This window comes from Mesoplodon mirus, assembly GCF_964341445.2.
Source record: "Mesoplodon mirus genome assembly, chromosome: 17".
Taxonomy (NCBI): Eukaryota; Metazoa; Chordata; class Mammalia; order Artiodactyla; family Ziphiidae; genus Mesoplodon; species Mesoplodon mirus.
The window spans coordinates 78,181,646-78,194,637 of NC_138993.1; the positions used below are offsets into that span (position 1 = coordinate 78,181,646).

General features: G+C 59.5%; 1 protein-coding gene across 1 annotated transcript in view; it reads left to right on the forward strand.

Annotated features, from left to right (window-relative positions):
- The window catches only part of TMEM255B (transmembrane protein 255B), a 32,800-nt gene extending 23,652 nt beyond the window's left edge, over positions 1 to 9,148 (forward strand). Inside the window, exons 7-9 of the mRNA XM_082602423.1 lie at positions 473 to 632; positions 3,728 to 3,871; positions 8,532 to 9,148. Coding sequence (XP_082458549.1) covers positions 473 to 632; positions 3,728 to 3,871; positions 8,532 to 8,699 — 472 coding nt within the window. The 3' untranslated portion in view covers positions 8,700 to 9,148. The remainder of the gene's footprint in view (positions 1 to 472; positions 633 to 3,727; positions 3,872 to 8,531) is intronic.
- Positions 9,149 to 12,992: the final 3,844 nt, after the last annotated feature.

Consider the following 12,992-nt stretch of genomic DNA (forward strand, 5'->3'; position numbering starts at 1 on the left):
AATAGTTGAAAAACCCAGGGGTGGAGGCTGCAACACCCTTCCCCCAGAGCAGGAATTCACCCGATTTCCAACCCAAGGCTGTGGTCCAGAGCCTGCACAGACCACGACCACGGGGCCCAGGCCACAGGGCCAAGACGAGTCCCCTCTGAGGCTCACCCCTCTGTGTTCCCTGCCAAAGCGGCCAGCAGCCGCTAAGCCCTGCCGGCTCTGAGGGGACCGGGTCGGGGATCTGTCTGCCGGGCCCGTGTTTGGGGCAGGCTGTCCTGCTCAGAGACCTGGGCCCCCTCCCAGATGGATTCTGGGCTCCCTGGGACAGCCCTGCCCCCAGGGCCCCCCTCTGCCGCCTGAGGGGCCTGGGCCCTCCCAGCAGAGCCCCCAGCCCGTCAGTACACGGAGCGTCTGCCCCGCTGGCTCAGGCGGCGAGGTGGCCCCCCTGCAGCCGCGGGTGACACTGAGGCCCCTCCCCACACAGCACCGAGCACCCGCCCACCTACTACGAGTTCGTGGGCGTCCGCGGCTGCCAGGACGTGCTCCACCTGTATCGGCTGCTCTGGGCCTTGGCGGCACTGAATGTCCTAGGCCTGTTCCTGGGCATCGTCACCGCGGCCGTCCTGGGGGCCTTCAAGGACATGGTGAGTAGCGTCTGCCGCGCGCTGGGCAGACTCACCGATGGTGACATGGGCCTGTGGAGCCGCCAGCCGTGCTGACCACAGCCTGGGGGCACTTCAGTCCCTCCTTCCCGAGGCTCGCGCCACCTGAGCCGGTCCAGGGAGCGCAAGTTCAGCGGCAGAGAGGGGCACCGAGCCTGGCGCCTGACGGCCGTGTCAATCCCTTGGTGGCCCGCTGAGCACGGAACCCCAACACCTCCGATCCGGTAGATCTGGGGCTCAGGCCCGTGCTTCCCAAAGTCAGGTAACTCCAAAGTGAGCCCCCGAGAACGTGCTTCAGCATCTGGGCGGTCCTGGGCAGGGACCGCACTGCAGGATCCGTGCCTGAGGCCACCCTGCAAGTCTCTCCGTGGGCAGCGTCCTCTCCAGGAGACCAGCTGTTCCAAGCCGTGTTCTCGCGCGGGGCTCAAATGGCACCTTCTGGGACCTGACACTTCATCCGTGGAGGTGCCGCACGTGAGGCCACAAATGCCAGGAAGAGCTCACAACCGCCCACAGACCAGCAGCCACCCGCCCCTCACCCGGTTTTAACGAGGAGGCAGTGCAAATGCACGTGCAGACAACCCCGCAGGCCAGACCCCATCCACAGCTCACACTGCCGAGGGGTGCTTGTTACCTCTGCCCAGAGACTGTGGCCATTGGCCACACTTCTCAGCCTCACCTGGAGCCTCCCGAGATCAGTGACATGTTTCTTAGAGGTTTCCTGACCCCAGACAAAGCCCGAGACACCACGGGAGACCCTGGCGACCCCCCGCCCCACTCCCACTCTGGTGGTGCAGACGCCAGGCCCAGCTCCTGCTCGGTCGCAAGGTGTCTTTCCGTGCGTGCACACCAAGCATCCGGTCCTTCAAGGACGAGAGGTGCCTGCCCCCGGGACACCTGGGGTCTGCAGGTCCCACAGTGCGGTCTGTGGGCTCCCTCGGTGGGGCTTTTCCTGCTGTGGCCAGGTCAGAGTTTTCTCTCTTGGCAGATTCCCAAGGAGAGTGAGGTTAGACTCGATGGCTACACAGAGTGTCTTGTTCGGGTCCTGCCCCTGGGAGCCCGGGTGGAGGCTGTTGAGCTATCCCCAGGGATGGCCGTCAGCCCGGTGGCTTTTCCAGAAGAGGCCCCTGTACTCATGAGTTTATAATAAAACTGCTGGAGCTTCTCTCGGGAACGCAGTGACGCCCCAGAAAGGCCGCTTGTCACACGGGACACAGAGTTACCTGTCAGCCCCGCTCTGGAGAGTTTCCTTTCTCATACCCAGAGCTCAGGGGTGTTGTAAGAAGCAAGTAAGGTGCTTCCTTAAAATTTTACACCTACGAGTAGATGCTCTTGTAAGGTAATGGATCTTATAATTTAAGAATTATCTTAAGGAACGAAGACACGTCACTAGCCACCCAAAGCTCTGGGCACTCAGGGCTCCAGAGGGCCGGTCACAGACAGCTCGTCCCGTGGGGTGCTGGGTGGGCGGGTGCACAGAACGTGGAGTCTCGTGTCTGCAGAGGGTCTCCCGAGGTGGGGTTGCCCTGGCAACGTGGCCACGCTTACAGCCCAGCCTGGGTGCGGAAGGGTCTGCGTTGGCCTCAGGTATGAGAGCTGCAGGTGGACAGTCCTGCTGGCCCAGCTGGGGTCTCCTTGCTGTCCTGGGAGGCTCGGGGTGAGAGGGTGCACGAGGGGTCAGGGAAAGACCAGGCAGTGTAGGCAGCCAAGGCCGGAGGAGGCGCCTAGCATCCCCCGCAGAGTGGCCGTAGTTCCCAGAGTGAGGCCGCCTCTGGGAGACCCCTACGCCTCCACCCCATCCTCCCCAGGCCCCAAAATGCTGAGCCAGGCCAGGCAGCTCCTCTCCAGCCCATGACGCCCTTTTGACCCTTGACCCACGACCCTCACCAACCCCCTTGGCCCGGATCCCCTTAGCCAGGCCTCAGGCCCGAAACACTCTGCGCAGCCCTGGGGCCCAGCTCCGGTGGTACCGGGCCATGTCGGGGCGCACACAGTCGGCCGTCAGCTGTGCTTGTTCGTGAGTAAGGCATCAAGGCATCGAGGTGGCTGGGCTTGGGCCCCGTCTTGAGTTTTCCGCCCTCTCCCTGCTTTCAAGCTGCCTGTTCACTCCTCGGAGTTTAACTGACTCGACGCGCAGACCAGAGCTCCTGGTCGGAAAGGGCGGAGCACTGGGCCTGCGGGATGAAGGAAGCGCGATGGCCCTCCTCCTACCTGGGCTGCCTGCGTCCCGAGGGCAGGGGCGGCGAGGCAGCTCTGGGGTGCTCTCTGCCCGCTCCGGCTGCCTCCTCTGGGGCGGAGCGCCTGGTGCGCTCCTCGCTGCGCTCCCCGCTCCTCAGGACCCTGCTCTGGCACCTCCGGGGCCTGATGGGTTTCCAGCTGCTCCTGCCCGTGCTGTCGCGGCCCCTCCCGACTCTGCCCCAGGGCTGTCAGGCGGGACCCAGGTTCTGGGCTCTTAGGGAAGCATGCACCTCTGGTCTGGGAGCCCCGAGCCCCCCGTCGGGAGCGGGTGGCCTGCCTCTGGAGGAGGGTCCGTCCTACAGCCCATCCTCTCTGCGGGCAGGTGAGAGGTCAAGAATCAGGGCCCACATTCTGTTTTCCTTTGGGGAATCAGAACCTCCCATGAGCTAAGGAAGCCGGAGTTCGAGGAGTTTGGGAAGCTCTGGTCTTGGTTGTGCTTCTCCAGAAATCCCTGCGGCCAGAGCCCTACCCCCGCCTGTGCCACCCGGAGCCCCTGTGGGGAGAGGGCCCTGCTGACTAGAGCCGGGGGCATCTTTGGAATCAGCGCCCCTCGGAGATGCCCGTGACACACGCTCCTGGAGCAGACAGATGGGGTTTCCTCACTGATCCAAAAAAAACCCAAGAGAGCCTGGGCCTAGCTGGGCCTCTCGGCAGATCCCGGAACAAACAGGAAAAGGAAAAGCAAGAAGAAACCCAGCTTTTGGGCTTTAGTTCTGGTTGGAGAGAGGCTGGTGGGAGGACTCGGAATCTCTCCCTCGGGACTCCACCTTCCTGAGCGGCTGCCGGACGGGGCTCCCCAGAGCAGGGCTTGGCTGACATGTCTCCATCCTTTGCGGCAGGTCCCGCTGCCCCAGCTGGCCTACGGCCCATCCACAGCGCCTCAGGTCCTCTACAACCCCGCCCAGCAGATCCTGGCCTACACAGGCTTCTGCCCGGTGCCCCCGGCTGTCCCCACCTGCTCGTCGTACCCGCTGCCCCTGCAGGTAGGCCGAGCGTCCCCGGGCCGGAGCGGTGCTCACGTCCCAGGCAGCTGGCATCCAGGGAGTGCTGCTCGGGTGGGACACGGGGGTGGGGGCTTGGGTTGAAGGAAAAGGGGGGGGTCTATGGCTCCCCCTCCCGATTTAGACAATGGGGTGATGCAGCTGGTGTGGACCAGCAAAGGGGGTGGGACGACTGAGGGATGTGGCGGGTGACCCCAGGCCCCGCACTGGACCTTCGGCATCCCCGGCGGCATTTGGGGCATCTGCTCCGTGTGGCCCTGGTGACCCAGCCAGCCACGTCTTTCGGGGCCTTGAGATTTTCTGACCCCTGACCAGGTCCCACACAAGTTGGCTGCAGTTTCCTGGCCAGAGCGACCAGGGATGTGCCAGCTGCCGGGCCCCTGTGACAAGGCAGAGTCACTGAATAGAGCCGAGGGCTTGCCAGCACTCACGAGAGCGGCAAGTGCACAGGCTTCACCCGAGGACAACTCTGGTGGCCTTGGGGCTGCTGTGGAAGGGGGCACGCGGGGGTGAAGCCTGTTCATAGAGCAGCGTCCCGCCCAACGAGCTGCCACTGTGGTGACCAGGACGTCCCCAGATATTGCCCTGTGTCCTCGGGGAGCAGGGGTGAGCACCTCTGGCCCAGACAGCCTGTCGGCCTCTGTTTTGTTGGGGGCGGGACGGTGGCCTTGGCACGTTCTCTGGTCTGTGTCAATGACAACAGCCCCTGAGCAGTTCTGGGAAGTTCGCAGGGTCAAGGTACCGGAGGGGCTGCGTCTGTGTGTGTGGGCAGGTGGGGTGCTGAGACCCCGGCTGTTTGCTGTGAGGTCGCACATCTTCATCTGCAGCTCGGGGTCCCAGTGCCCGAGAAGTGATGTTGACGGGATGTGAGACCTTTTCAGGGCCAGCGGCTGTTTAGGACAGGTGTATGTATCCACCAGCTCAGGGACAGAGGCGGCGGCCAGACTTGAGGAGGGGCTGAGGGGAGCGTGGTGTCCCTCTCCGCGGCCCCTTATGACGCAGAGGAACGCGCAGATTCGGCCCGGCTGGTCGCCCGGGGCTGCGGGACAAGCCCGGCTAGCGAGGTCCACGGTGGCCTCCCCAGGCCCGGCAGCTCGTGGGGCTGGAAGCGGGTGTGGGCTCTCTGGGCCCCAGGGCGCAGTGGGTGTGGTGAGCCTCCATCCTGCCCGGGACAGGCCCGCTGGGCGGGGATTCAGGAACCACTCTACCTCCCCGTGGAGGCGCAAGTCCTGCCTCTCCGCACCTGGCTCCTTCCGCTTGCCACGAACATGAAGCTGGTGGCTGTGCGCCCAGGGCTCCGGGGGCCTTGGAATTCCCAGAGGAGGCTGTGCCACGGTGGCCTGGCCTGAGGGCGGTGCCACGTCTGTCTCCGAGGAGTGGTGGCCCACGGGCTGTGCCATGGGAGGCCTTCTCCTGCCCATGAGAGCCGACCCCTTAGCCGTCCCACCAGTCCCGAGCAGGCGCCCTGGCCGCATGGGGACCTGCAAGCTGAGTCCTGAGTCTGGGAGGGGCCTGGCTCGAGAGTCTTCCCATTTCTAAGACACGGAAAGGAATTATCCAAGCGTCAGGAGATGAGCTGGATGCCAGTAACCCCCGGTAGCGTCACTTCTCAGGGCGGGTACGTCAGCTTCCCCGACACCCAGGTGCCGTCCTTGGCAGCCCTCGTCTTACCTGGGAGCGTCACCTGCATCCCACCTCCAGGCCACCCTCCCTGGTCCCCAGCACGGGAAGGACCACATCGTCTGGGCGTGGCCTGTGTCCTGGGCGCTGTACTCTGCCCCTCATCTCCTTAGTTTGCCGAACCCACAACGTGAGACCCACAGCTGGAGGGAGGGCTGGACCCATGGCTGGCTGGCCACCTGTGATCTCAAACACCAGCTTGGAAATGCACAGACGTTGAGGAACGGGCGTGCTCCACGGGCCGGCTGTCTCCAGTCCTCCCAGCGTCCCCCCCAAGACCCCACAGTCACGCCCGCACACGGGGACTCCAGGCAGCTCTGGGACGTGGCTGGGGGCAGAGGCGATCCCCGCAGGGCCCTTCCTCCTGGCTGAGCCCCGGCGTTTGGCTGGTTTGTCACCAGCCTCCCGCAAGCTTGGCCGCAGGGAGGGCCCGGAGAGGACAGCACCTCATCCGGGCGCCTGCTGCTCTGGGTCCTGACCCGAGGCACTGGCAGCCGTCCTGCTCCTGTTCCTTCGGGAGACGGGGCTGCAGGGGGCGGGCACGGTCTCCCCTCCTTACCGCTGGTGCTGGTGAACACGTGGCTCTGTTCCGGTGTCGTACTCCAGCCTCATCCACCTTCGGGCCTCTGGCTCGTCAGAAACAGCAGATGCGCCCAATTCTCCCTCCCAAGGGCGGCCTGGCCTCCCTCCACAAGGGCCTGATCAGCTTTTATCACCAGCACACGTAGGAGCGTAATTACACACACGTCAATCATCAGATTTCGAGGAGCTGACAAATCAATGATGCTATGTGTCTCGTCAGGAGGGAAACGACAGATTGATGTTTCTGACTCTGTTCCCATCAGAGGAGGAAAGGGATATTGCAAGTGTCCTGTCCAGTCCTTAGCAGCGGAAAACACTCCCACATAAGAGAGGGAGTGAGCAGCTCTTGGGGGCTGTTTGGAGCAGTTGGTCAAAAGAACAATCACCTTAGAAGAAAACCCACCTTCCTTATTCCCAGAGTTGCCTGGTCAGGAAGTGCAGGCACAAGGACACGCCAAGGATTAACTCACATCTTGTAACTAAGGACCTCGCATCCTGTAACTAAGGACCTCACATCCTGTAACTAAGGACCTTGCATCCTGTAACTAAGAGGCTTTTCGTCTGCCCCCAATGGGATTGCCTGTGTGGACAGAGCCTAGTTTCCTCCGTGATTCCTGGTGGTTTGCTCTGTGGTCCATGGTGGTTTACTCTGTGGTTCCTGGTGGTTTTCTCTGTGGTTCCTGGTGGTTTGCTATGTGGTTCCTGATGGTTTGCTCTGTGGTCTGTGGTGGTTTCCTCCGTGGTTCCTGGTTGTTTCCTCCGTGGTTCCTGGTGGTTTCCTCCGTGGTTCCTGGTGGTTTTCTCTGTGGTCTGTGGTGGTTTCCTCCATGGTTCCTGATGGTTTGCCCCATGGTTCCTGGTGGTTTACTCCGTGGTTCCTGGTGGTTTACTCTGTGGTTCCCGGTGGTTTACTCTGTGGTTCCTGGTGGTTTACCCTGTGGTTCCTGGTGGTTTCCTCTGTGGTTCCTGGTGGTTTATTCTGCAATCCTCGCTGGTTTGCCGTGTATTTCCAGCTGTCTCCTCTGTGGTTCCCACTGGTTTATTCCGTGGTCAGTGTGGTTTACTCCCTGGTTCTCTCAGCTGCTCATTTCTGGTAAAGAACTGACCACACACATGCCTGGTGGGAGCTGGGGATCCGCAGATCTGAGGGATGTTCTCTAGAGGTTTCCTTTGTCCCCTGAGGTCAGAAAGAAGTGTGAGTTTGAGAGAAAGAAAGCAATGGAGGTGCGCAGGGGCCCAGGGCCCTTGGATCCCTAGAGCCCTGACTTGTGAGGAAATTCTCTCCAAAGCCCGAGGTCCGGGGTTCCTCCAGGGAGAGGGGGCAGGCAGGCTGGCATCCCTGGTCCCTGGGCACCTGCTGAGCAGAAAGCAAGGAACCACCTGGCCCCACCGAAGACGAGAGCCTGCACACACTCACCTGTGTCCCATCACAGAGGGGTTGCTTGCTTTATTTAATGTTGGTTTTAAGCAGGCATTTTTAACCTCTAGAAGTTAAAAAAAAAAAAGAAAGAAATTTAAGAGGTTGTTGGCAGGTGGAGGAAAACTGGAAATTTTATTAATTTACAGTCTGTGGCATGCCCCAACATTCTCTTTGCAGAATCACTGTTTGTGTCTATGTGTATTCGTGTGGGTTCTCCAGAGAAACAGAACCAAGAGCATGTGTGCACGTAGTAGACACAGGTAGAGATAGATTTACAGAAAGAGATGATACAAATATAGATATATAGAGGGAGAAAGTCCAAAATCTGCAGGGCAGTCCACAGGCTAGAGGTCCCAGGAAGAACCGATTTTGCAGTTTGAGTCTAGTCAGTTTGGAGGCAGAATTCCCTCTCCCTTGGGAACCTCAGTCTTTTCCTCTTCAACTGATTGGACGAGGCCCACCCACACCAGAGAGGGTGATCTGCTGGTCTACATGTTCATCATGGATACCAAACACCTTCAAAATGACATCCAGCAGTTTGAGCAAACGTCTGGGCACTGTAGTCTAGCCAAGTTGATGCATAAAATTCACCATCACACTATGTGGAAAATGTTGATGTTCTTGGTTTTTTCTGTAAAATATGAAGTGTTGAGTAAACCCAGGACCCCAGATGAGCTGGGCAGCCTTTTCCTTAGACGGCGTTTGCACGTCCGTGCATCCCGATGTCAGGTGGTCACCAGCCACCCTCCTGAATGTCAAGACCGGTGCCCACAGGCGAGAAGGGGGCCCAGTGGGGCTGAATCGGGGCCTCCCTGCGGCCCCCTGGGAACGCACACTGATCAGGGAGCGGTTCCCACCAGGAGGGCCTGGGTCTGGGGGTTCGGGCCAGGGTGGGCTCTGAGGAGCGCCAGTCATGCTGGGCTCCCAACGGCTGAGGAGGCTTTTTCTGTTTGGTTGCAGCCCCCTGGTGGCTTCCCGGCCTCACCTGGCTCTGACCTCTCTCTGTCCGAGGATGTGCAGCCTCCGTCCCAGCCCGGCTCCAGCTGCCGGCCCCCCCCGAATGCCCCCCCCATCTTCACCCTCACCCACTTCCTCCCCGGGGAGAAGCCTCCCCCCTACGCACCATGATGCAGAGGGTGGAGATTGAAAACTAGTTTTTGGCTTGTTAGAAAACAGAGCAGCTTTTACGAACCCTGCTTCTGCGGCCAACCTCCTGGAGACGTCCGAGCCCTCCTCCCCTCCCTGGGCACATCTGGGCAAGGAGAGGCCGGACCGTGGCAGGGAGCCCTGGTGGTCAAGGCCACCTCACTCTGTGTGAAGCCACACACCAAGCTGTGCTAAAATGCCCGCTGGAGCCGCCTTGCTCTGGTGGCATCGCTTACAAAACAGTTTCATTTTCCTCCTAATTCGTTATCACTATGATGGTCAAGGGGACTGTGGCAGGTGCCCCCGTGTGAGGGAACGTGCTGTGTTTGTATTTATATGTGCGTGTCCCTGGCGAGGGCAGGGTCGCCACCCTCAGTGCTGCCCTCCTGGTACCCATTCACTCAAGTGAAAACTTGTCCCAGCTCAAATATAAGTGCTGTTTCCAAGGCCTGCGAGTGGTCTGAGGTCTGCGTGTACTCTGTTCCAATCGCGTCCCGCAGCTGCATGTGCCCTGTGTATGGTGTCTGGGCCCCCGACTGTCAGCCTTCGTGGAGAATCCAGGGGAGCCTGGTCTGTTCTGCGAGACACCCCCTGTGGGACCCCACCCGCAGAGCAGGTGCCCCTAAGATGCAGCCTCTCTGCTGAGAGACCCCTGGGGGGGGGCCTCTGTGGCCCAGCAGCCATGGCCTTGGTGAAGCCGTGCCCAGGACAGGCCAATGGCTACCAACTGGGGCCCCATGTGCACCTGCCCACTGCCAGACACACCTGAGGAAGCAGGTGAGCGTGGCCTTGGAGCCAGTCAAATCCTGGTCGAGAGACAGACCGGAGTCTGTCTCAGAGTTACAGAGTTACAGTCATGGATCATTGGGGAAAAGAGATTGCGGAGCAGGGACAGGAGGAAGGAGAGGTGAGGGGAAGGGAGAAGGGAGGGAAGCAAGCGGTTGAGTCTAAACAAGACGCGGTCTCCTCTCCCCCTGCTGGCTGGGAACGCAATTGTGTCCAACAGACAGAATACTCCCAGCCCTCACTTTCAGAAACACTTCTCACTGCATTTTCTGAGCATGTGGACCGTTTCCTTAGAGAGGAGGACGGACACGCGTGGATGCGTCTGGCCCCTTGGCCTAGGGAAGGCTATTTGTCGCAGACGAGGCAGGAAGGACCTGGTCACTGGTCAGAGCATGCAGATTGTTGTGGTCCCTGCAGCGCCCCACGCCCCCCACCAGTACCGCAACGAGGGGAGTCACAGAATTCTTGGTTTCCCGGCACATGAAAGCGATGTTTACACCATCCTGCAGTCTGTTGCCAGTAGCATTATGGCTAAAGAAACAATGCGCAGCCTTAATTAAAAACACTTCATTCCTAAAACATACCAAAACAGTGGGGGCTTCCCTGGTGGCGCAGTGGTTGGGAGTCCACCTGCCAATGCAGGGGACATGGGTTTGTGCCCCGGTCCGGGAAGATCCCACATGCCGTGGAGCAGCTGGGCCCGTGAGCCGTGGCCGCTGGACCTGCGCATCCGGAGCCTGTGCTCCACAGCGGGAGAGGCCACAGCAGTGAGAGGCCCGTGTACCCCCCCCAAAAAACAAACAAACCCAAAACAGTGACAAGAGTAACATCAAAGATCACTGGTCACGAATCACCCTACAAATATAATAATAATGAAAAAGTCTGAAATATCATGAGAATTATGAAAATGTGACGCAGAGACACGAAGTGAGCAAACACTACTGGGAAGATGTGCTAACAGACTTGTTTTGCACAGGGCTGCCCCAAATCTTAATTTGGAAAAAAAAAAAAAAAAAAAGCAGTATTTGTAAAACGAGATGTGACTGTGTTTTGTTAAACGTGGGCTCGCAAGCCCAGTGTTTCCAGGCTGGCCTGATCCGCTGGACCCAGCGTAGCCCTGGCCTCTGTGGCCTCCATGGCCTCCGTGGCCAGGGCGTGGCCCCACCTCCTGTTGTCCTGGAACTTCAGCTCTAAAAGCCACGAGCACAGCAAAGTCACTCCTCCTCAATTTGGAATTTTAGGCCAAACTCTCAAGTGGCCAATCCTCCCTAATTGTTTGACTTGCTTTGGGCATATCGTAAAAAATAACAAAACGAGCAGAATTTAGGAGGAGTAATTCCATTGGCTGAGATGGAGCCCGTGGCCACACTGAGAAGCAGCGTGAAGTTAGTTTTTGAAGCATCCTTTGTCTCCCTTTTAGCCCGATTTTGACACGATGGTCTTGCTGTCCCTCCACCTGTCCGCCCTGTCACCAGACTCACTAGTCTGGGTCCCAGTTCCTCACAGCTTTGCTCGGTAGCCTCTGCGGCTAAGCTCTCCCTTTCGGGGCTTCGCCGTCACAGTGGCATTTGGGGCCTGGTGTGGGGGGGTGCCTAGTGCGACCACAGGACCAGCATCCCTGTGCCCAAAGCGGGCTCTTGTAGGACGAGTCCAACTCAGCTCTGCGACTTGGGGAGACCATCTTTCACCAAAGAAACCTAGTTTGAACATCATGTAAAACAATGGAGTATGAAAGGAGAATTCACGTGACTGACTATGTTCCCTGCCTGGATTGTGCAGAGAACAGGGAAGATGGTTCTTCATTCTGAGGCTCGTAAGAACCAGATGGGTCTTGTTTTACATAAGGAGGATGATCTCTTTCCCACGGAGGACCCTCTACAGCCCACTCGAGACCTCAGCTTTGCTAGAGGCCCATCAGGCATCCCTGCGGCCTGGGGGCCAGGCAGGGGCAGGAAGGGGCCGCCTGGACACCAACTGGAGCCGGGTAACAGGACAAGCTCCTGTACTCCCCCTAAACACAGCCAGTCCTCATCACAAAGGCAAAGAGGCAAACTCATTACTTTACAAAAGTTACACGTATAAATTTAGGGAATTTCCATAAAATCTAAGAACTTAAGAGTCACTGAGATGCTTATTTATGTTGAGAATTATGTTAGGATATTAGTGTACAAATCACAAACCATCAGGTGACCAGAGTGGGGTGAGACCAGGTCCCGGCTTCCCCCCTTCCAGCCTGCCTGCCGGTGCGGCAAAGCCCAGGCCTGGCTTCAGGCTCATCCAGGTGAAATCCACCAAGAGCTCCCTGTGTGGGGACTTGACGCCAAACCTGCCTTCCCAGCCTCGTCACATCATCATCTGTTCATTTTGCTGCGTCAGATAAGGTCCTGCCAGTCCCGTTTCTCCCTCGCGGCATCTGTTGGGAGATGCGAGCTCACTGGCACAGATTTTGTCAACATTTATTGGGGACACCTGCGTGGACCCTACAGGCACTTAGGGTTCCGCATGTGAGGTGCCCAGCCCGGCCTGGTCGGGGCCAGCGCCTGCCCATCCAGCCGCCTTTCCCTGAATGCCCACCCTGAATGCGTCAAAAGACGACACAAACCAAGCCGCGCAGTACTGGATGGACAAGCGTCCCTTCCAGCCAGGGAAACCTCAGCCTAGTCTGATGGGATCTATGAGAGATTTTTCCTTCTCTGGGTGACTTTCCAGTGGATCCTTGGTTTTATGTTCTTGGTGTTTTTGGTTCAGCGGGCAAAGACACGTGACATTGAAATGCCCGCAGCCGTGTTGCTTGGGGACAACCTCTGGCAGCAGGGCCGTGGCTCTGACCGTGGGCCTTGCCCTCTGCCCGCAGCCAGGTCAGCCCCGCATCGCAGCCACCTTTGTTGCTCCTAGAAATGTCGGTCAAGGTGGAGATACTGTCTGATCACAGGACCCCCTGCGGCCCCTGGGCTAGAGCCTCTGGGGGGAGGACGTGCCCTCCCCCGTGTCCGTGCTGGCCCTGCTGCTGCTCCGTGGGGCTTCGGCGCCCTGCCCTTCAGGGGGCATTTAACCCAGTGCAAACCGTACCAAGCAAAAGCAGGAGAGGAGAAAGGAACTGGGGCTGGGACTTGAACGGGACGTAGGGGCTGAGCCCCAGAGCTGCTCATGTGGGCACTCGGCTCGGAGCTACCAGAGGGAGGGGGCTCCACGCTTGACCAGAAGCCCTGCATCCACAAGGCTGGACCGTGCTCAAGAGCAAGGAGGAAATTCTCTTTCCTCCACGTCTCTGGGCGCCCCCCCTACGGTTTCTGCACTCAGATGCGAGCCCCGGGACTGGGGTGTCCTGGAGACAGAAACCCCTCGTCCATCAAAGGCTCGAGGTGCCCGGCCTCCGCTTTCCTCACGTGACGGCGGGGCTCGAGGCTACTGTCCGCTCGGTCCAAGGAGGGGAAACCAGACGGGGCCAGCAGGCACAAAGGGCCGACTGCACGCCCAGCCGCACCCTGA